Genomic DNA, 23,484 nt, shown 5'->3' with positions numbered 1-23,484 from the left:
AAGAAAGAGGCCGGCCGCTCCAGGTGTAACAAGCCAAAGAACTTCTGTAGGAGGCCTGTCTCGGGTGGGAGGATGAAACAGATCCCTGCACCCACCCTCCAGAAGTTTCTGTGGAAGCCTCAGCGGTTCACTCACGCATGCTGTACACACGTTTTCGGTCCCACGTACCATCTCAAGGCTCCGTGGGCAGGAAAGGTGAGCGGAGTCCATATCCAAGGAGGGAAGAGGGTGAGGAGCTTCCAGGTGTGTGGGGCCAGCTCACAGGTCGACTGGCAGTCACGTCTTTTTGAAGACCTTCCCCAACAAGGACCACAGACGGATCCTCGTGAATAATTGGAGATACTCCCAGAAACATTCACAGCTTCGAGAGGAAATGGTGGGTTGTGGGATTACTGCTGTGACGGGGTGTGGCTTCGGAGGCCATCGCTCACTCACTGCCCTTTCGTCCTCAGCTGGGTGTGCTCACCGGGCCTGCACTTTCCTTGTCTTACACCCGCATGTTGCAGCTGCGCACAAAACCCGCCAGTACTGTCTTTGCTTACAGATGCACTCCGTTCCTTTCTTGATGGTCTCAGAAGACAGTATTTTGGAATAAGCAGCAGGCCACCATAGGAACCAAGTGCTGTTTGTTCCCAGATGTGGGTTCCTGATACAGCTCTCATTTGGGCCGAACTTGGGACAGTGCTGCTGACATCCCAGAAGTCTGGAGTCCCTGTCCCCTCAGACATCAGTGAGCCCCGACCCCATGTTAGCACCGACCTCCTGCTCCTCACCTGCCTCCCCGCGATGTGGACTTGTTTTTGGTTTCCAAAATGCTGCCGTGCATCTCAAAGGTCAAGTGAAATGCTGCCGGAAAGGCGGGTCTGAAGATGAGAGAGGCGGCAGCACCAACTTCCCTGAGGAAGGAGGGGAAGGGCCTGCTACCTCCACCTCAGGTCCTGGCTGGTCTGAGGGTCCAGGGCTCAGACTCGGGTTCCCATGCGTCATGCACACCGGAGGTCAGATGTATTGCCTGTCACTTGTATCCTCTGAGAAGCCGGCACAGCCCCTGGCATGTCGCAACTTTCTAGAAAGTGCCGTGGGGCTGGTGCATCTTGGGTCTGGGCCTTGGCCCCTGGTGGGTACACGCCCAGCAAGGCCGTCAACCCCAGGAAACACATCACCGTGGAAAACACTTGCCACCGCTGCTGCAGCATTCTGGCAAGTCTGGGCTCCTGTTTTCTTTAAAACATTCACAATAGCACCTTGAAAAACCAGTAAAATAAAATTTTATTTTGCAGTTATTTCCAAAGTTACAGAGAAATGGATCAGATGTCCCAATTAGTTGCACAGATTGCAGAAAACGTTCATAACCACCTCACAGGAAGTTTCTCCTAAGTTAACGAATACTTGGAATGGACACATCACGTCTAAACAGTTTCATCCGTAAGTGTAAAGGATTAACAGCCAGAGGCAGACTAAAGTGTCTGGTATTTTACTGAAACAGGACCCTGGCTGCACTGTCGCTCTCCGGTCCCCTCCCTCACCCATCATGCTCCTCTGAGGTGCCGGGAAAGGCCTAACAACACAGGGCAGTTCAAACCCAGCAGTGTCACGGGTGCAGGACTCCAGACTGAGTGGTTGCCAAAGCAAGAACCCAGATGAATAGAATCTTTAATTGACAAACAGTTAAGTGATAGAGCTTTAAGAAATGAGAAGAATGTATGACAAGTTCTGAATGGAAGCACTGGTGGCCCCTCCTGCGTGGAGCCCCTCGTGCCTAACGGACTTTGCCGACAGCCTCGAGGGGCTCACGTGGCCAACAGCGGTCACAACCAAAGACGCCTGGGCAAACTGGCCGTAGTCCCCGCAGACAGCGTCAGTGAGGCCCCGTCCTGGCAGACAGGGCAGGGAACCCCAAGAGAGAAATCAGGCTGATCTGCTCAGGATGATTCCCTTTTCCATCGTGGGCCGAAGTACAGACCGAAACGCCACATTTTAGATACTAAAGACATTCGTGCTTTTTCACCTTCCTCCCCGAGAAACAGCATCACCGCAGCAAAGCCTGTGGAAGGAAGATGGGGAAGGAGCTGTGTCCGTGGCGGCACCTGTGCGAACCAGGCTGGGGACCCGGAGAGCAGGTCCTCCGGGCAGCCCTCAGGAGCGGGAGATCTTGTCCGGAGGCATGAACCCCGTGTCCCCAAGGGCCCTGAGCGCCACTCGGCCATCAGGCCGAACCACCAGGTGGGTGATGCTGCCATTGTTGAGAGAGAGGCGGAGCCAGCCTTCTGGGGGGAACTGCAGCGCCCTGGAAGAGAAAGAACATGCTGGAACAGGGGGCTCAGTCACCCCTCAGACCTTCCCGGGGCCAGGACCCGCAAAGGGAAGGGCTGGGCAGACACCAACCCATCGAGTCAGGGGACCAACCCAGCTCAAGAGGTGCAGGTGAGTGTGGCTGATCTCTTTCCAGTGTAATCAGAAGGGGGCAGGGGGCGCCAGACGGTGCAGAAGACCCACTCCTGACCCGCTCACTGCCGGGAACCGGGTGGTGTAACCCATAATCCTTAGAGCGGTGTCTTCTTGTTCTTAGAAATGCTTTTTAGGCGCGATAGTTGCTGAAAAGCCCAGTGTCGTAATGGCTTCCCTTTGAGTCGTCAGACGTCCTTTGAGCCCCGAATGTCCCAGTGGACGAAGCGCCATCCCGGCGGCTCACCCTGCGGCCGACAGCCTCGGGGAGAGCTACCTTAGTGCTGCTTTCGAGTCTTCTTCACGTCTCCCCCAGGCTCTGCAGGGCCCTCATGTACCGTGACGGGGATGCTCTGGTTCCTTCTAGCCCTTTGTCACACGGGCCACCTTTACGCCAAACCCACGATTACTTCTGTGTTTTCAGCATTGGGGTCACTTCCTAATGGCCGCCTACGTCCGCCTACCCCAGGCCGTGTTAGAACATGGTGCTCACACACGGCTGATCCACGCATGCCAAGAGCAGCAGACAGGAGGGCGCGGAGGAAACGGTGTGTTGTACACAGGAGCTCCCAGACTACGCCTTCTGGGGGCACTTTAGCTGGAGGGTGTGGAGCCCCGTCTCAAGTCGCCCTCCATGTGGCCTGGCGTCCCTGTGCACCCTGCCCCGGATGCTCTGAGCTTCTCACCAGAGGCTGTACGCGCGCCCCACCCCCCAGCTCTGGCGACAGGCCCGAGGGTCAAGCAGGGTCAGCAGAGACCCTAGGCGTAGGTTTGGACGGCACCACAGGCCAGCCGGCCGGGCTGTGTCCTGTCCTGCTGCTGCCATACTTGTCATCTCACGAGAAGGGGAAATCCCACAGCTACTCAAATGCCTGACACACATTTTCTGGTGGGTCCGGGGGCTGGCTGGGCTTACGGCTGTTTCACATTCTGCACTAAGTGAGCTTTGGTCAGATACGTAAGCGCCAGCCAGCCTAACCACCTCCAGAGCCCTCTGACACACAGCTGCGCCTCAGGGCAGGCGTCGCTCATGGGGGCTCCGGAACCTACTATAGTGCCAGGAAGTGAGGCCCAGCAGCCAATGCTGGGGCAGCCAGAGCAGCGACGTGCTGATGCGTTACGACCCACGGCGCCAACTAAAGATCTGTGAGTCCATAATCCTACAAACAAACCAACGCAGAGTGAGAGTGAGCTCTTACCAAAGAATCTGAATGAAGAAATGCAGAATGAGGGAAACACGAAAGCACCGTCAGGCAAATGCCGCCACAGGATCCGCTGTGGCAGGACCCACTGGCGGGTACTAGGTACAAACAGTATAAACTGGAAAGAGAATGTTTGCACTGTCTCCCAAGATGGGGGAAATAGACTGTACGGTGCGAGGAGTCCAGGGCACACAGAGCCCTAAGCAGGTGGCCATGTGGGTTTCACCCAGGAAACACCACTGGCCAGGCGGCCCGCCCTACACTAGGCCAAGCGGCTGCGTCTGTACTGTTTCCTCACCGGCACACGATGTAGCGGATGACATTGGCATGGCAGATGAAGATCTCGTAACTGTCCTCCTGCTGCTTGGCGTCTGCCCGGTGGATGTAGTTCCGGAAGGCGGCCTCGATCCGGGCCCCATCTTCGTAATACTGCTGGGGGCAGAGTAGAGAATCTTAAGCATAGGGGCAGCACGCAGGCCACAGGTCGAGGGGTGTGGAGAGAGTGGGGGGGTGGAGCAGGGGGTGCTCCCCGGGGGAGTGGGGGTTTTACCACAGCCTCTGGCTTCCAGTGGGACACGGGTGGGTCAGGCTCAATGGGGGCGCCTTCCCTCAGCAGGTCTGTGCTGACTTTGGAGACGCCTACAGGAAAAGCAGGGACTCAGGTTACCCCTTCGGGAGAGGCTGCCCAGAGCCCTCCCATCTCAGTCCTGCCGCCAAGGGGCCTGGGGCGGCAGGGCACTCACCTGGCAGGTGTTTGCTGATGATATCAGTGGTTTCAATGGCACGGGTCATGGACGAATGGACAATTTTATTAAACTTCAAGCCCAAGCTTGCAAGTCGGAGCCCAGTCAGTTCAGCCTGTTCACGACCTTGAAGGTGAAACACACCAGAGAATTCCATGTTGCTGCAGCCCCTCTTCTGTTTACAAATACCCCAGTCCTCACCCAAGTACCATGAGGGTTGGGGGACAAGATGGGCAGGCCCTCCTGGGGCCTGGGCCTAACTGGGGGCCAGGCACTCAGCAGGTTAGACCAATGAGATAATCCAGTTACCTTCAGCCCCATCCAGAAGAAATGTTGAAAACAATGACCAAGGTTGAGGCTCGCTGAAGTCTAGGTAGGGTCCTGTTTACTATTTCTGGGTCCCTCATGCCACTTTTATTCAGTTTTGCCCAAAGATGGAGTCGCAACGTGCCACCGATCCACCAGCTGTGCAATCATCACAGATGTCAACACATAAAGACCCGATGGCCTCAGAGTGACCAGCACAGGAGGCTGGAGAACAGACTGCCAAACCCTCTATGCCATCTGAATTTTTCAATACGCGCACAAATGGGTAAGTGCAGCGCAGAGACCACTGTGTACTTCTCCTCCTGGAGTGTCTTCTACAGACATGCTTGCATGCAGCACACGGTGGACAGGCATGCCCGGCAGTGCCACTCACGACGGCCAGAAACTGCAACACGTGGCACTTCTGGCCAGTTAGAGCGGCTGTCACCCGGTCTCGTCGGTTTATCACAAAGCCGACTCTAAACAGACCTGCATGTGCAGACACAGGGTCTTCAGCAGCAGGCTGAGGCTGAGTCAAGCACACAGGGTGCACAGTAGGCACCCACAGGGCGTCGGGGGTACAGAACACCTCTGCTGTGCCTCAGATCTGATCGCTTGCAAGCCTCACCATCAATTTTTTAAAGCCGAGGGTGTTTTCAACGACTGTCTTGTGTCAGTCGGGCTGACGATCACTGTTAATGACCGTGCTTGAATCTTGGCCAGGCCCCTGACACAGGTACAATGGAGCCCGGTGCGACCAGCACGTACCCAGGGGCGTCAGCGTGCGGTCCTTTTCCTGGGAAGCATCCACATGGTACTGGGAGTGCCTAATGAGGAAGATGTGTCGCGTGGCCTTGGCTTTGTAGTGGTCCAGCCTGGAGGCCAGTTCTTCTTCTCCAGATTCCAGGTTCCTCTTCCGCAGGTTCACCAAGGACAGCGGTTCTCGCCTAATGTTGAAACAGGAGAGGGGTGCCTGGGTGGCTCAGTCGGTTGAGCGTCCGACTTCAGCTCAGGTCATGATCTCACTGTCCGTGAGTTCGAGCCCCGCGTCGGGCTCTGTGCTGACGGCTCAGAGCCTGGAGCCTGTTTCAGATTCTGGGTCTCCCTCTCTCTGCCCCTCCCCCACTCATGCTCTGTCTCTGTCTCTCTCTTTCTGTCAAAAATAAACATTGAAAAATTAAAAAAAAAACAAAAACAGGAGAGGTGTCATCTTTGTGACCCCTGTTCACAACTCAGTCTGGAGATTTCCGGCAAGCCAGTCTTTCTGTCTTGGGAAAGCACAGGGACAAGCCAGTTGTCCTCTGCCTTCTGCCACTGGCCCCTGAGAGTCCCTCCTCCCAGAGCACATCTCATTTACTGCACAGACCCAAGCACCAGGCCTGTTTGGGGTGATCAGCGAATGAAGCAGACAAGCGAAGCCCTCGTGCTACCTACGTTCTAGCGAAGACTGGTAACAGCCAGGTGGTCAGTGACATGGAGAAAATGAAACCAGGTAACAGGAAGGGGCAGCGGAGGGAGGGCTGGGGGAGTGCAGTGCCCACAAGAAGGCCAGTATGAACTTGCTGACACAGAGGAATGACAGCCCCTGGCCATGTGGCTACTTACAATCAAGATAATGAAAGTTAAAATAAAACTCCCATTTCCCCAGTCACGCTAGGCACACTTGAAATGCTCAGCAGCACATGGGATAGTGGCGATCATGGTGGACAGTGAGGAGGAAGACGTTCCCAGTATCATGAAGTCGATTGGGTGGCACTCTTGGAAAGGTGAGGAAGAGCTGATGGGAAAGTGGGAGGACAGCAGCAGGAAAGATGCTGAGAAATGACCAAATGTCATGAAGACAAGCATGTCTGGTGGCTCCCAGAACTGAAACTAGTAAGAGCTAAAGGTCTATGTCATGGGCAGAGCTAGGGAAAGAACATACTCAGCTGAGACAGTGGTGAAAGCGTAAGGTCTGGGGGGAGGGGTGGCGACTCAAGGGTTCTGCAGGGCAAACCTGGGGTGCCCTGATACAGATAGGCTGAGATGCCACATGGGTTAGGGTTAGAACCTAGGGCTGAGCCAGAGAAGACCCCTGGGCATGGCAGGCACAGACACAGAAAGCCCAGACTGGATGAGGTTCTTCAGGAAGAGGCTGGAGGATTCACTGGATGAGGTCCTGGAACTCTCCAGCACAGACAGCATCCCCCTTCATAAATCTAGACTTGGTGAACAAATACAGTGTGTCAGCCTCAACCAATAAAGTGAGTCCAGTGCTGCTTCAAACAGAGTCAGAGTCCACCTTGTTTCCTTAAAAAGCCCTAAGAAATTCAGAAGTTGTACTGATGTTAAAAAAAAAAAAAAGGATATGACCCTGGTCCAATCATGAGAAAAACAGACAAATCCCATTTGAGGGACGTTCTATAAAATTCCCGATAACCATCCTCAAAATGGTCAAAGTCATCAGAACAAGGAAAGTCTGAGAAACTGCCAGTCAAGAGAAGCCTGAGGAGACATGACTAATTGTCACGTGGGATCCTGGAAGAGACAACAATAACTGAAAACTGAAGAAACCGCAAAAAAGTACAATCGCTAAAAGAAAAAAAAAGTTAATAACACACAAATATTGGTTCACTTATTATAACACATAAACCATACTAAAGTAAGATGTTAGTAAAAGAGGAAATCAGGTGTGCAGTATACAGGAAGGCTTATTATCTTTCCAATTTTCCTGTAAATGTATTTATTCTAAGTCTTTATTTTAATTAAAGGTTCTAAAAGAAAATACCCATGAAGTTCTTGATACAACTAGGCTGCTAGTCAATACCAGTTCTGTGCACTCATTCAGATAAACGACAGAGGAGGAGCTGGGGTTGCGTAAACCATCCCACAGTGGCCACTCCCAGACTCCAGACCAGTGCTGTCCAATAGAAACAGAACACCAGCAACAAGTGTAAGTTTCCAAAAAGCCACCTTTAAAAAGTAGAATGGGACAGGTGAAATTTCAAAAGTTTACTTTATTTAATCCAACGTGTCAATACCACCACTGCAACACATAACCTATATTAAAAAACCTGCACTGCTTTGATTTTTAAATTTAAATTCACTAACATCAAATAACACTAAAAAATGTTTCCTGATCACAGGTGCCACATCTCAAGCGGTCGATAAGCACGTGTGGCCGATGGCTCGCGCGCGTATACAAGACGCACATCTTCCCCGCACACAGGTCCCTTGAGGGGCCAGGCTAGCATCCTTTGGGCCCCTCGTCCCCATTCCGCTCAGCTGGGAGGCAAGGATCCTCCAATCCGCGCGTTCAGAAGTCGAGGGAGGGAAACGAAGACAGGGAGATCTAAGCCCTCCGTCCACCGCCCACCATCGCCGCCCCGGGCTCCCCGGTGCGCAGGCAGCGCACTGCTCTCTCAACACGACCCCCGAGGCAGCCTCGGCGGCCCGGGCCGGCGGCGGGGTCGTGCGGCACGGCCGGGGCTCCGGGGGCCGCGGGCGCCTCCGCCCGCCCCCACAGCCGGCCTCGAGGCCAGATCCGGAACACAAGCCCGCACGCGAGCCGGTCTCGCCCGCGCCTCGGCGGAACCAGCCGTCTCAGACCCAACGGGACGGCAGGCGGCCCGCAGGGTCCCCACCGCCCGACCGTCGACGCGCCCGACGCCACCCGCGGGCCCCGCACCTGTCCCAGTTGGAGTCCCAGACGCCCGGCCCGGGGCGCGCGGACCCCGCCCACGCCGGCGCCTCGACCACGCGCGGCTCCGCGTCCCCGCCCGCGCGGGGCTTTCCCACCGCCACGGCCGAGAAGAGCACGGCGGCCGAGCCTCCGGCCAGGCCGCAGGCCGCCAGCTGCAGCGCCTGTCGGAACGCCATGCCCGCGCCCGTCGCGCGCCGGCTCCGCGCAGGCGCTCGCGGGAGGACGGCGCGCCGCGGGGGACACGATTCCTCCGGCGCCCGCTTCCGGCCGGCTGACAGCGCCGGGACGGAAGTCCCGCCCCGGCCAGGCAAAAGCAACTTCCGGAAACAAAGTGGAAGGGGTGTGGTGCGCGACGGGGCTGAGACCTTTTCCCCGGATCCGGTGCGGAAGGCCGGCGTGCTAGTCATTCCTGCCTTCAGACGGCGAGCGTTCACGCGGCGCCTCCCATTTGCCCTGCGCTGCCCGCGTGGAGCCTCCTTCGGGAGCCCGACGGGAGCGCCAGAGCCAGCGGCGGGGCCGCGGGGGTGTGTGTGTGTGTGTGTGTGTGAGACAAAAGGGGGGACCGCGGGTGTATGTGTGAGAGAGGGGGAGGGAGCTGCGGGTCGGGGGGGGGCGAGGGTGTGTGCAGCGGGGCTGCAGGGTGTTTGTGTGTGTGAGAGAGAGAGCCACGTGTGTGAGAGGGCGGTGCGTGCCTGTGTGTGTGAGATGGGGCCGCGGATGTGTGTGACAGGGCGGGGGGGCGGAGGGGGAAGGGGTGTGGTCACAGGGGTGTGTGACCCCGCAGGGGGCGGGGGGGTGGTCTACTCCTTGGGGGCCCCGCCTCTGGGAGTCCCAGCCTTGAGGCCACGAGGAGCTAGGAGAGATGAGGGAGCCTTGCAGAGAGAACCTAGTATAACTAGGAAACCAGCGAGTTTGTTTGGTTTTACTGCGGCAAAATGCATGTAACAAAATTGACTGTTAACCAGTTCGGGGTTTTGTTAAAAGGTGGGGTTTTTTGTTGTTGTTTTTGTAAGTAATCTCTACACCCAACGTGGGCCTTGAACTTACAGCCCTGAGATGAAGAGACCCATGTTCTACTGACTGAGCCAGCCAGGTGCCCCACCATCTCACCCAGGCGTCAGGTACACTCACATTATAGTGCGGCCACTCCACCATCCAAAGTGACACTGTCTGCATTAAACACAGACTCCCTATGCCTCCCCCCAGCCCCCAGGTCCCACCTTTCCCTTTTCTGTCTGGAGGAACTTGACAATTCTAGGGACTTCGTGTAAGTAGAGTCACACAGTATTCGTCCTTTTGGAACGGCTTGTTTCACTCAGCATAGTGTTCTCAAGGTTCATCCGTGTTGTAGCGTGTGTCAAAGTTCCTTTTTAAGGCTGAATAATATTCCACTTTATGCATATATCACATTTTGTTTATCCATCATGCATCACTGGACACTGGGTTGCTTCCACCTTTTGGCTGCTGTGAATAATGCTATGAACTTAAGTGTGCAAATATCTCTTCAAGTCCCTTTCAGTTTGGGAGGGGGGTATGCACCCAGAAAAGGAATTGCTGGGTCATCTTTGCAGATTTTTAAGTAGGAAATTGACATGATCTGACTTACACTTTTTTTAATGTTTCTTTAAGAGAGAGAGAGAGAGAGAGAGAGAGAGAGAGAGTGTGTGTGTGTGTGTGTGTGTGTGTGTGTGTGATGGGGAGGGGCCGAGAGAGAGAGATTGAGAGATTGAATCCCAATCTAGCTTCACACCCAGTGCAGAGCCCAATGCGGGGCTCAATCTCATGACCTCAAGGTCACGACCTGAGCCAAAATCAAGAGTTGGAAAAAATCACTCTGGGTTTTGGAGAATGCATCTGTTCCACAGAAATACCCAGATCTCTGTTTAAACATGGTGCCTTGGGGGCGCCTGGGTGGCTCAGTCGACTGAGCGTCCGACTTTGGCTCAGGTCACGATCTCACAGCTCATGGGTTCGAGCCCCACATCGGGCTCTGTGCTGACAGCTGGGAGCCTGGAGCCTGCTTCAGATTCTGTCTCCTCTCTCTGTCCGTCCCCCATTCATGCTCTCTCTCTCTCTCTCTCTCTCTCTCTCTCAAACATTATTTTAAATAAATTAACAAACAAACAAACGTGGTGTCTTGAAACCATACATTCATGCCTCTTTCTTCCAGAAGGCTGCTTACTAAAATGATAGTAAAAAGATTTTGAAAGGAAAAAAATTAGTCCACAGGAAGAAACAAAGCAAAAAGATCAGTTGACAAAATTTTGGAAGCTGGAAATCAGATCACCTTTGACCTGAGAAATGGAGCATCAGTTGCCAGTATTGTGGGGAAACCAAGAACAAGCTCAGTTAGTCCAGTGAGTCTGGAAGAATCTGGGAGTTACAAGCCGTAGCCCCACCTCTTAGGAAGGGGACAGGGTTGAACAAAGGAGGACTGATTGAAGAGCCTTTAAGAGACTGTCGTCTGCACACCCTCCGTGACCTGTACCCTCAGGTGAATACCTCACCTCCATCATGGCAGAAGACGTTCATTCCGGAGGATTTAAACCAGAAGGACTGTGGATCTGAGGACACCAGACCACAGAGACGAAGATACAGCAGTACAGCTGAGATTATGGAGTTCACATACTATTAGGACCTCTAACTCTTTTCCTCTAGTTAGCCACAAGAATGTTGGCCACTAGGCTTATACCATGCTCTGCTACAACCACGACCCTTCTGCTGGGCAAGAAATTAAAGAATTCCTCTCTGGGAAAACTGACCAGTCTAAGAGAAAAGGCCTCAGTTACTGAAAATGAGTCATCTCCAGCCAAATTGGTCAGCCCACACTGACGGTACCACCTGAGTGGCTCTGACTCTTAAACACTGATGTATGATTAGCAGACTTTGGGGGAAATCCTGATTGGGAGAAAGAGCAAAACAGGAAGGAAAGAAAAAAAAAAAACGTGAACCCTGAGAAAATAGAAACAGCATATGCAACAGAAGAGAGATTTTTTAATATAAAATTAAGATCCAAGGGTATTGTAGCTATGAAACAAGAATGGGATATTGAGAATGAGAAAAGGTGAGAAGGAAGGTTAACGAGTGAGTGATAACAGAGCAGAAAATCCACTGAAAGGTGGCGTATGGTTCTCGCAGGGCGAAATCCTGCTCTAGAAGGGCCCTTTTCCAACGGCTCCACGGAGGTAAGCAGTTGTAGAACAGATTTAACCACAACTTTTTTTAAAGTAAAAAAAAAAAAAAAAATCAGCCCTCTAACCACCCATTTCTTCTTCCAAAGTGACAGCAATTATTCTGAGAAATTAAAACCATCACGGAAAAGGCTACATTATAGTTTATTGTTGTCCTAACTCAATTCAGGGTGACAAGTGCAATCATTGCTACTGCATTCTACGACTCTGAGGCAGCATCACCCGAAGACAGTTTCTACCTTTTTAAAACACGAGATTCTTACATTAACAGATTGTTTCGCCATCTTGAACCACGTGATCTGGAGTCAGCTACAGTCTTGACCAGGTGGTTTCTGCTCTCTCACCCTAGGCAGGTGTCCCTACACAGCTGGGTGTGTTCACTGCAGGCCATCTTCACTTCCCCAGAGAGGCCAGGTAGATGTACCAGAACAGAGACACCAGGTTGGCAACAAGCACCCGGAACTGCCAAAGCGAACACAGGCCACAGTGAGCGAAGTCCTGACTGCGCTTCCCAGGCACCCATCCCCCAGGACTGAGCCCATCCGCCTACTACTGTATTCACTGAGCCTTACTTCGTACTGAGCACCGTGCTGGAGGGGTGAGCGGGACTCTGCCTAGCCATGTTACAGGCCAGGAGGGGAAACTGACGAGAACTGTCCCACATCCTCCTTCGCTGAGCACTAGCTCCTGGCTTAGCTTCCCAGCCCAGGACTGGTCAAGTGGTGGCCTCACCCAGCCCACTGGTGGCCGCCAGCCCCCCCACCCCAAGCCATTACCCTGCTTTGATGCTCTCATGGATGTACTCCCACCTGAAATGCCTTTAGTCAGGGAGTCTCCCTGGCATATAAGCTCCATGAAAATAGCGGTCTGGTCTGTCTTGTTAATCACTGTACCCCTAGAGTTTGGAACAGTGGGGCATACAGTAGTTGCTCAGTATTTGCTTAATAAGCTTCACTGCCCCTGAGGCACTTGCCTGCGACCACCTCAAATGGAAACCGTGACCACAGCCTCCTGGCGCTCTGTCCCCAGGGTGCCCAGAAGGGTTCCATTTTCCAGGCTCTCCTACTCTCCCATCCACAGACCCCTTCACATCCTCAGCCCTTCTGCCTTTCTGTGTCTATTTCCTTTGCTACATACATTAGAATACAAGGCCCAAAGCCCTCATTGCCTTCCCTTCCTGTTCCTTGGTTATACTCCTTGGCAAAGCTCCATTCTCCCTGCTCCCCTGCCACGCTGGGGCCCTAGGTCCACACACACGAGGGGCTCCAGTCGGCTCCCTCTGCCGTCCTCTACAGGTTTGCCCCTCCTCTCCCCTCGAAGTACCCATCCTACCTCCTTTTGCCTCAGTGTGGCCCCGCCCTGGCCTCTGCCTTCCCCAAGGAAAGAGGTATGGATGGGAGGTCACCAGTGAACAGGCACCACTCTCTTGTCTTAGTGAAGAAGAGCCTCTGTCCAAAGCATCCCTCTGCCTGTGTCCAAACCCCATGCACCCTCTTTAGGGTAGAATATGGCCTCTCCAAGCTTCAGAGACCCTCTCCTATCACTTCTCCCCACCTCGTCACACACTTCTTGAGAGAACTTCGCAGACTTAACGATTTCTTTTCTACTTCCCCACCCACTGCTCAATTCACAGCAGTCTGGCTTCAGCCCTCACGGAGCCACTGAAATTGCTCCTGGGAAGGTCACTGATGAGGATTGTTGTTAAAGTCAATGAAACTAACTGATTTTCATTTTCCTTTAACTCCCTGCAGTGACTGTGGTTGTGTCACTGCCACCTCTGGTTTTCTGCTACTCCTTGGTGTGTGTGTGTGTATATGTGTGTGTGAGTGACCACCCGGCCTGCACCTCCCTCCCTCTTCCCATCCTTGCAACGGAGCTCTGCTCCAGGGGGTTCTGCCTCAGGTCGGTCTCTCCTTTCTAAAGCAGGGGGAAACCAAGTAGGTTACTTAAATGGTGTGCAAAAAAAGCTTGAGGCTGCTCTCCTTGGAAAGGCCTGTCAGAGTGGCTAGCCCTTGCCTGGGCTCTGGGAACTTAGAGTTCCTGTGGGTTCCTACCTTTCCCCAACGGATAAGAATGGCCTCTGTGCTTAGACTGCTCGCTAAAACAAAGCAGTTCTGCTGAGCACTGACTCTCCTTCTGGGAGTCTGGAATTCTGGTAAGCACCAGGCAGAGGGTGCCTATGTGACTAGCTCTCCCCCAAACCCCAGGCACTGGGTCTTTACAGGGCTTCCCTGGACAGAAACGTGGCCTGAGTGTTGCTGCGTTTTGTTGGTGGGTGAGAGCTTGCCCTGCGTGACCCTCACGGGAGGGAGGGAGCGTAGGAAGGCTGCAGTGGATTCCTAAGATGCAGTTGCAAATCCTTGCTCTGAGGCTGTAATACACCCACGGCCGTCAGCAGACGCTGTGCCAAGCCCCGCCTCCAGATCTCTAGCCCTGGGCGTGGTCTTGGGGCTGGACACGGGTGGGCTGTCCTTGGTGTGTAAAGACGGCGCAGGACGGCGGGCCCCTCAGCCTTGCCCTGGTGAGCTCTTCCTGCAGCTCAGAGCCCCTTCAGGCTCCCACCGTGCTCCGAGTGGAGGCCCAGTTTCAGCAGCCTGCCTCGGGCCGCGACCCCCGGTGCCCAGAAGGGCTGAACCTGGTGCGCGGCGCCCCGACGGCATCCCTGCCCCCAGGGTCCTGCCTGCCGCTTGCCGCTCAGGGCTCAGGCGCACGCTGATGTCAGGGCAGGTAAGGCCGGACTCGCCTCTGCCCCACACCCTGCTGGGCACGGCCACCGCTCGGCTCCCGCACACAAGCCCAGCTGTGACCCACGGGGCCAGGCACTGGCAACGCCGCGCCCCTGGAAAACTCGAGCTGTCCTGGACTGGAGGCTTTTCAGAAACGTTTCTGGGACCAAGGGATGAGGTGTGGGCACACGCTTCGCCCGTCCACATCCAAAGCTGCTAATGATTCTGCGCGGAGAGAAAACCACCAATGGTTCCAAGAAGGAACGAGGCTGGTGGAGGATGAGGCCCCCTCGGGCTCCGCGTGGTGTCAGCCGGCCCTCACCTGCAGAGGGACGTAGTTGATGTTGATGAACTGCACTGGGGTCCAGACTCGCCAGTTCATGCGCAGCGCCGGCCAGAAGCTTCTTCTTATCTGGACAGAGAGAGCAGCTGCGTCTCTCCCCTGGAAAGGAGGGGAGTGTGGACAGTCAGTGATCACCACTGCCCTCAGAACTGAAGCGGGGGCGCCACGGTCTGGAGGGCCCCAAACCCTAACACGATGGTTTTGAAAACTGTGGATTTTGTTCCATTTGTATAGAGACAGCACATCTGTGTGTCTCATTAGCACCGCAGGGATCAGGAGCCAGTCACCTGGTCAGAAAGCCGACGGTGAGACGCCCCTTGGCTCACCCTGTGCCCGCTGCCCGCACAGACCCTCATCGCTCCTCGCAGAGCTGATTAAGTGGTGTGACCCGTACTGCTGGCAGCGGGCACCAGAGCTGCTATCTATGGCCTGGCTGTTCGTGTTTCCCAAGATGGCCTCCAAAATTGATGCGTTTTTCAAGCAAAACTTGTCAGGAGTTTTTAAAAAATGAGCCCCAATAAGGTGATTCTGAATGTCATCTGAAAGGATAAGTGCATAAAAAATAACTATCTTGAAAAATAATAACAGGGGAGGCCTAAATTACCGAAGATTTAAAAAATACTCTATGGTAATTAATACTAATAATTATGGTAATTAAAAGCTAAAAAATAAAAGACATACGATGGAAATAGAATCCAGCAAAAGATCGAAGAGTCCAGATAATGGCCTGTACATAGGAGAATGACAGTATATGATAAAGTTGACACTTCAAGGCACGGGATTGTTTGATAAATGGCAATGAGATAATTTGCAGTTGAAGTGGAAGAAACAAGCCAAGTGTATCTCCCACGTATAATTAAAAAAATAAGAATACTGGAGGAAAATATAGAATATTTCTATTATGTTTGCATTTGTCAAAATGCACATAATATCATAAGAGTAAAAGAACAAAGTTTAAGAGAATATTTCCAGTATCTTCCTTTAAAGAAACCCACAAAGAAAAAGAATCACATATTTGAATACATGAATTTTTTAAACTCCTGCATGGGGAAACACACTATAAATGAACTATTTTTGTAACTTCAAATGTTTAACTTTATATGAAGTTAAAAGATAAACACCTAGGAGCGCCTGGGTGGCTCAGTCGGTTAAGCGTCTGACTTCAGCTCAGGTCATGATCTCATGGCTCATGAATTCGAGCCCCACGTTGGGCTCTGTGCTGACAGCTCAGAGCCTGGAACCTGCTTCAGATTCAGTGTCTCCCTCTCCCTTTGCTCCTCCCCTGCTCATGCTGTCTGTCTGTCTCTCTCTCAAAAATAAATATTTAAAAAAAAAAAAGACAAACACCTAAAAAATGGGGAAAATATCTGCAATTTGTATCCGGCAAAGGATTGATCTCCTTAATATATACAAACACACAATCAGTGAGAAAAAGCCAACACTGATAGAAAATAAGCAAAGTTCATAGAATATAGGAGGTGTATAAAAAGATATTCAACCTTATAAAGATGTATATGTTGTTTTTACATATCAACCTGCAAACTATTTAAAAGAAAAGTATAACCATGATTGTCAAGAATGTGGGGAAACAAACCTCACGTGGAGGAGAAAGAAGCTCTGGGGTCACAAAGCCTGGGTCTGACTCGATTCAAGGGCTCGTAAGTTATGAGAACTTAAGCCATGGGCCTCAGCTTTGTCATCTGTAAAATGGGGTTGCCTTGTGGCTCAAATGACACGAAGGGCTCAACGCGGGGCTTGGAACAAGTGCTCATAGATGTCCGCCGTTTGTATTACTCTGTACCACCGCAGGGAGGACGCGTTGAGGACAGCCTTTTTGGATAAGGGACGGACATACGGTGGACTAGAAAACACTGTGTGGTCCAAACATGATGTCTGTGATCAAGAAATGCTAGATGTCGGCACGGTGCAGGGAAGAGAGAAAGGGATGTTTTAACAGAGTCGTATGCTGACACTTGCGGTGAGCATAGTGTAATGTATTGAGAAGTTGAGTCACTGTGCTGCACACCTGAAACTAACATAACATTGTGGGTCACCTATATTCAAATTAAAAAAAAATTTTTTTAATGCAGATGCAGAAGCATCTATCGTGTGTGTGGTATAACGTGGTCCAACACAAGGCATTTATGTTGGGTGCTTTACACACCTTGGTAACATACGATACGTGGATTTAGGGTTTTTGTCTATTAATGAAAAGTATATTCCTTTCGTAGCTAGAAGGAAAAAAAGAGACACTCCTGTACCTTCACTTCTAATGTGGGTATCCTTTGCTTCCTACCTCAGGTTCTCTAACGGCTTCCCAAACACTTCTTCTTACTATCAAGGACTTATTAGCAATCATGGTCGAGGTTACGCATCTTTCCTGCTTCCCCCGCAAGGATCACTTTTGGCCACGGGGGCATTCTCTTCAGTAATAAGACCTCAAGGTGCTGCTTCAAAACAAAACCTGCAGAAGCATTTGCCTGCTGTGATTGGTTGGAACGATTACTGTCAGGGCAGAATGTGATTGGTTGGAACGATTACTTTCAGGGCAGAACAGGACACATCTCAGGCACACAGTGGACAGAGAGACGGTGAGAGGCTGGAGGTGTAGTGAACTGGGAAGGGTCTTAGGCTGGGCACGTTAGAACAGACATGCCTAGTGATTTGCGTGAACACACCTCTCCTGCGGTGAGTTGTGAGGTTTTCAGTCTATGCTGGTCTGTTAGCCTCTTCAGAGCACTTATGATGTTCAGGCACTGAATTAGCACAGGCTTCTGCGATACCATTAGGGGCCTGAAACTTCTGTGTCGTGAGTCCCATAGACCCCCTTCTCAGAATCCTGTTTATATAACATATATAAGATTGCCAGGGAACTATACTGAATACAGCTACCAAAATATTCAGAAAAGAATCTTATTGGGGCGCCTGGGTGGCTCAGTCGGTTAAGCGGCCGACTTTGGCTCGGGTCATGATTTCGCAGTCTGCGAGTTTGAGCCCCGCGTCGGGCTCTGTGCTGACAGCTCAGAGCCTGGAGCCTGTTTCAGATTCTGTGTCTCACTCTCTCTGACCCTCCCCCGTTCGTGCTCTGTCTCTATCTCAAAAATAAATAAACATTAAAAATTTTTTTTTTTAAAAAAAGAATCTTATGATAGACCAGTATATGTGCTTCCTTAACACATTCAGTGACAAGACTTGAAAGCAGGTGCAGGGGGTCCAGAAACATAAAAGATATTTTGGGATGTGTGATATCAAGACCTCCGTGATTTCTTACTGCAGACCGACAGGTACCGCCAATGTGACTGGGGTTTGTGTCTGACATTCATAAAAACAAGAGAGAGAAGTTTCAATTTTGGTGTGCTGGAAAGTTCACAGACCCTCTGAATTCCACCCACGGATGCCAGGTCAAGAATCGCTGTGCCCCGCAAAGAGCTATATCGCAAGTACTATGGCGGCGACCAACCTCCAGGAAGTTCATGACGAGGAGAAACAACAACAGGAAGGCCGGTGCAAAGAGGAGGCGGTCCAGGAGGAGCCTCTTGACCCCAGCCCAGGGGACCTCAGAAGGGATCCAGTGCTCCATGAAGAGGTAGAAGAAGTGACTCAGTGGCCCTGTGAAGAAGAACCTGAGGCCCCACAGCGGGGGTGAGCAGGACTGCCATTTCCTGGATGTGTCCTTCTTGGGTCCAGCTTCACCCCCCAACCCCAGGTCCTAAGCCCTGCTCCCTGGGCCCCCCATCCCTGACCACACAGGTATGTGTGGTCCTTCTAGGAAACAGGCTTTCTTTGAATCTGCTTCAAGCATTGTCTTTTGTCCCTGATAGACCAGATCCCCCCTCAATCTTCACGCGGCCAGCTCCTTCTCAACACTGTCAGCTTGGAGACCTCCTCATTGTTCTGGACAACGCACCAGCTGCTGTCTCAGCCACTCTCAACTCCAGGTCCTGTTTCACTGCCTTCATAGCATTTATCACTACATGTCCTCATCTCATTTGTTTAGTCACGTGGTGCCCTCTTCGCCCTGCTACAGGTACGCGTCACAAGACGGATTGTGTCTGTCTCATCACTGCTGTGTCCACAGCGCCTAGAACATGGCCTGGCTCAGAGGAGGTGCTCAGTAGTAAGTAAGTGGGGGCACCCCTGGTATTAGAGCTTCTCAGCAAATCCTGTTGGGTAGTTAGCAAGAGTGAAGCCTGGTGCTGGGCACTGGCTTGTCTGTCCTGCTACTGTGCATTCCCAAGTGTAGAACGCTTGGGACAGAACTGAACCCAGCCACGCCATCTGCTGGTAAAACACATCCACAGTTCCGTAAGATTCAGCAATAAAATGGGGGGTAGGGACCTAAGGGTCTTCTCATTTTTGACACTAAAGTCCTTAAACAAGTGGTTCTCAGCTGTGGCTTCCTGTCCTGCCACAGGTTATGTGGCCGGGAGCAGGGTCCTCAGTGAGAGGGAATGGAAGTCAACGCCATCAACCGTGAGTGGGTGAGGCCTCTCAGGTGATCCTGACTCCCTCCTTCCCTCCAGGAGGATTATGGCTTCTCTTTATCTACATTACAGGACAGCTGTGGTGGCTGCAACCAGCGGGCTTCCGAAGACGAAGGGATATTTGTGAGTTTTAGATCAAAAACAAAACACGACTTCAAAATAATCCATCTATACAATCACTATTGTTGGCCAGAGAACGTGACGTGGATTTAATTGGGTAAAACTCCTGAATCTCTGTGTTCTTTGCAGTTCCAAAAGTGATTCCGAAACTGGACATTTTTCAGGATTCCTAAGTATTTATTTTCTGGTTGTTTAAGCTATGAAAATAACAGAAACAACTGGCAATATTTGAGTAGTTTTCCTCTTTCACGGTCTTTGTGTCTTGAAGTCTAATTTAGGTTCAGGTGAATTATCTGCCCTCAGATCTCTCGGCCCAATGAGGACAGCCGCCCCCACTCATGCGATTCAAAATGAAAACCATAAAACAAGTTAATGTTATCCATCATTCTGACTTTTTCCCCATGATTACTTCAACGCTTTTTAAAAATTATTTCTCAAAATTAGGTTATTTCAGAGACTTGGTCTTGATACCCTAGCTTTGTCATGGTTAGTCTGCTGCTGGTTAGATCAGCCCCTTTGTGAAACTCACCCATAAATGGCGTATCTGAGAGGCCCACTGACATCTAGCTTTTGGGAGTTTTCTTTTTTCCGCTGCTTCGCCATCATCTGGGCCAGGAAGTTCCCAAGGGCTGACAAAATGCCACTGTGGACAGAGATGTCATCAGAAAACGGGGGCAACCAGCAAGAGGGGGGCCATTCCTGCATGTACTTAGCGTGGCTGTTCTGAGATCATGGTGGGGTGGGTAGAGAGGAGTCCTTTTTAAAGCAGGTTTTTAGGGGCGCCTGGGTGGCGCAGTCGGTTAAGCGTCCGACTTCAGCCAGGTCACGATCTCGCGGTCCGGGAGTTCGAGCCCCGCGTCGGGCTCTGGGTTGATGGCTCAGAGCCTGGAGCCTGTTTCCCATTCTGTGTCTCCCTCTCTCTCTGCCCCTCCCCCGTTCATGCTCTGTCTCTCTCTGTCCCAAAAAAATAAATAAACGTTGAAAAAAAAAATAAAATAAAGCAGGTTTTTAGTTTTAATTTTTTATTTTTTTAGAGAGAGCGCAAGTGGTGGAGAGGGGCAAAGGGAGAGAGAGAGAGAATCCCAAGCAGGCTCCACACTCTGCACGGAGCCTGGCGCAGGGCTCAATCCCACGACCCTTGGGATCATGACCCGAGCTGAAATCAAGAATCTGACGCTCGACTGAGCCACCCAGGCACCCCTGAAGCAGGTTTTTAAGGCAGCTCCAGTGTAAGGTCCCTATGTCAAAAGGTGGGGATAGCAGAACGAAAGCCAGGAAAATCTGATCCGTGGACTGTGTCTGTGCCAGTGCCTGGCTGTGATACTGTACTACACTTTTACAAAATGTTACCCATGGGGGGAACTGGGCAAAGTGTGCGAGGGATCTCCCTGTATTCTTTCTTACACCCGCATGTAAACTACAGTGATCACAACAGAAATGTCAATAGAGAGGTGGAGACAGGCCCGGTTGCTCCAAGGCTTGGTCTACAGCTACCTTCTGATAAGCTCTGTGGGCTAAAAATGTCAAAATTCTTTGTATGGGTGATAAGCACCTTCTCGAGCTGATCCTTGGCTACCTCTTTCTCATCTGCTTCCTTTCTCGGCTTTTCATTTCTCCAGCAACACCGTCTTCCTTCCGCCCCTCCATTATTAGCTTGCTCCTCCCTCGGGATCTTTGCACCTGAAGTACCCTCTGCCCAGGGAGGTTTGGCTCCCCTCGTTCCCTCCCTTCATTCAGGCCTCCTGTTCAAATGTCACCTTCCCCGACCACTTCATCTGTGCTATGTATTTATCTGTTGCTCCTCTACTCTTTCACTAGAATAGAAACGCCTTTGAGGGTCCCTACCCTCTTGATTGCTGCTGATGCCTGACACGCAGGAAGCGTGCTGTACCTACTTATGAAAAGCTGGCTTTAACAAAAGCGGACAAACTTATAAAATTAAGTAATTAAAGTAATGGAGGAGGACGATGTCTCATAAAAAGTTTAGTACCCCAAATCAAAGGGTGCAACTGACCAGCAGACGGGGGAGGGGGGAGTGCGGAGGGCGGAGGGGGGTTGTCACCTTTCTGCCGAATGCAAAGCTGACTAAAAAAACAAATCTTAACACGTCGCGCCTGAGCCACTCTAACCTCAGAACAAGCGCACGTCAGGCTTCGACCGCCCGCGGAGAAGCTGGGCCGGAGGTCACGTCCAGGGCAGGAGGTCTGCCTGGAGCCCTTCGCTTTGTGCCTTCCTTCGGTCTGGCCCCTGGTAACTACTTGTGAGGACCGAATGCACCAAGCCGCCTATGCTGAGCTCTCGGGCTAACTGAAGGCCTTTGGGAGGTCATTTTGACACCCGGACATTTTGCCTTTCGCACTCAAATCCCTGCACAGGATGCATCTACGTGGCTGGGTCCCCGAGGCCGGCCGAGCTCCGGGCCGCCCCCCGCCCGGTCCCGTCCCTCCGCGGCCGTTGCGCGCCGACCTGGTGGCCGCCTTGGTGAGCACAGGGTAGAGCCGCAGAAGGCGCAGGTACTGGGCGAGCGCCCGCTGCGGGAGCGCCCCGAGCCCGGCCTCCGCCCGCAGCTTCGACGCCGCCGACGCCATCGCCTCCCGCGCTCCGCGCCCTCCGGGGCCCCACGACCCCGCACCAGGCGGGGACGGCCTGACATTTCCCGCCCCGCCGCGGCACGCAGCGCGGCCCGGGACAGACCCCGCCTTGCGCGGCGACCGCCTCCGCACACTTTTCCCTGAGTCCCTATCTGGCCGCCACCCCTCGGGCGGCCGTGGCCATTGGAGCTCGGTGGGAGGGCGGGGCGGGGCGGGGCGGGGCGAACCTCCTGAGGGAGCGGCGGGCGCTTCCGGTCTCTCGCGAGAGTTGGGGGGAGCGCGCCAAATTTCTCCGGGAGAGCCGGGGCGGTGCGAGCGCGGCGCGATGGTTCTGAGGAACAGCGGGCGGCGGCGCGCGGAACCGGGCGCGGACGGCGAGGCCAGCCGGTGAGGGGCGCCGGGCCGTCCGGGCGGGTGGGCGGCGGGCGTTTGGGGCGCGCGGCCGCGGCGGCCCCGCTCAGGACGCCTCGGTGCGGCGCGTCGGTCCCGGGCTCGCACTGGGTTTCCGTGCGCTTCGCTCCGAGGTCTGTGTGGGAACGTCTGTGGTTGGCGACGTGGCGGCGCAGCAGGTGGGGCCGCCTCCCTGGGTTTGTAACGCGGGCCGGTGGGGGACGGCTTCGTGCAGACCGCGGCGTGTGCGCGCCCCTCGCTCCGCTCCCGACTGGTGCAGACGGAGGCCTTGCGGGCGCGGGGGGTGCGGAGGTGGGGGGGGGGGAGCGCGGAGGCTGAGCGGGCGCGGGGCGCGGGCCGAGTTCCCGGAGCGCTTCCCCGGCTCTCCGCGTGGACGGAGTGGGTCGTTCGAGTGTTTGCTTTCAGCGAGCGCCGCTAGCGTAGGATCTTCCCTTACAGACGAGAGACATACTCCCTTGTATTTGTGTTGACCTTTGATGAGTATCCCAAGTGCTGTTTATTGAGCACCCACTGTATACATCACGTGCGTCATATGACTTAATTGTCACGCTCGATTTTGGCAGAACTAGAATCCAGGCCAGATCTGTCATCAGGACTCTTGCTTTCTTGTGTACTGCGCTGCCGGTTTTGCGGGCTCATTGTTGTGGTGGATGACGTTGATTTCACTTTACAGACTAATACATTTCAGAACGGTCATTTTAAAAATAAAAATACAAAGAAACAGCTTTTTGAGTTCATTGTAGATTCGCAAGCAGTTGTAAGAAATGACACACAGATCGCATGCCCCCATAAGCCATAAGTTTCACCCCCGGGGTAACATCTTAGTTGCTAAAGCACAAGGTTGCAACCAGGAAATTGACGTGCATGCAGTGCATGGACACTCGTGTGTGTGTGTGTGTGTGTGTGTGTGTGTGTGTGTGTGTGTGTTTACTCGTGTGTGTGCACATCGTATGTGACCACCACCAAATCAAGGCGCAGAACAGTTCTAGCCCACGGATCCCTCCTGCTGCCCTTTTGTGGCCACAGCCGCCTCCGCTCCTCCCTCTTCCTCATCCATGCCAGCCACTGCTCTGTTGTCCACTCTGATTTTACTCCAGGGATGCTATCTCAGGGGAATTGTGAAGTGTGTAATTTTAGAGAGTTGGCTTTTTTCACTCTGAATAATACCCTTGATGGGTAAGTTTGTTCCTTCTTATTGACCAATAGTATTGCATGGGAAGGATATAGCCTAGGTTGATGA

The 23,484-nt window shown here is 52.9% G+C and overlaps 3 protein-coding genes and 1 long non-coding RNA gene across 5 annotated transcripts in view; 2 read left to right on the top strand and 2 right to left on the bottom strand.

Moving 5' to 3' along the window:
* Positions 1–1,250: 1,250 nt before the first annotated feature.
* Positions 1,251–8,575, bottom strand: PGAM5 (PGAM family member 5, mitochondrial serine/threonine protein phosphatase). Of its 2 annotated transcripts, none has more exons than XM_030335954.1 (6): positions 8,364–8,575; positions 5,465–5,643; positions 4,391–4,516; positions 4,198–4,286; positions 3,946–4,079; positions 1,251–2,287 (listed from the first exon to the last, which is right to left on the bottom strand). In XM_030335954.1, exons 1-6 carry the CDS (start codon positions 8,552–8,554, stop codon positions 2,137–2,139), a joined length of 870 nt encoding a protein of 289 aa, XP_030191814.1. In that variant the 5' UTR covers positions 8,555–8,575; the 3' UTR covers positions 1,251–2,136. The 2 variants fall into 2 exon arrangements, with proteins under 2 accessions (XP_030191814.1, XP_030191815.1); XM_030335955.1 differs by having other exon boundaries at positions 3,946–4,076.
* A 3,119-nt stretch (positions 8,576–11,694) lies between these two features.
* PXMP2 (peroxisomal membrane protein 2) lies at positions 11,695–21,845 on the bottom strand. The gene is made up of 5 exons (XM_030336553.2): positions 21,709–21,845; positions 19,772–19,885; positions 18,099–18,261; positions 14,618–14,737; positions 11,695–12,031 (listed from the first exon to the last, which is right to left on the bottom strand). The coding sequence occupies exons 1-5, from the start codon at positions 21,828–21,830 to the stop codon at positions 11,963–11,965; spliced, it is 588 nt and encodes a 195-aa protein (XP_030192413.1). The 5' UTR covers positions 21,831–21,845; the 3' UTR covers positions 11,695–11,962.
* On the top strand, positions 18,190–19,642 carry LOC115528429. Its single transcript, XR_003973259.1, has 4 exons — positions 18,190–18,280; positions 18,460–18,576; positions 18,666–18,759; positions 19,195–19,642. It is a non-coding gene; the product is annotated as an uncharacterized LOC115528429 (long non-coding RNA).
* A 313-nt stretch (positions 21,846–22,158) lies between the features above and the next one.
* The window catches only part of POLE (DNA polymerase epsilon, catalytic subunit), a 45,768-nt gene continuing 44,442 nt past the window's right edge, over positions 22,159–23,484 (top strand). Inside the window, exon 1 of the mRNA XM_030336552.1 lies at positions 22,159–22,220. Coding sequence (XP_030192412.1) covers positions 22,159–22,220 — 62 coding nt within the window. The remainder of the gene's footprint in view (positions 22,221–23,484) is intronic.

This window comes from Lynx canadensis, chromosome D3 (assembly GCF_007474595.2).
Source record: "Lynx canadensis isolate LIC74 chromosome D3, mLynCan4.pri.v2, whole genome shotgun sequence".
NCBI lineage: Eukaryota > Metazoa > Chordata > Mammalia > Carnivora > Felidae > Lynx > Lynx canadensis.
This window is presented reverse-complemented; position numbering and strand designations above follow the sequence as displayed.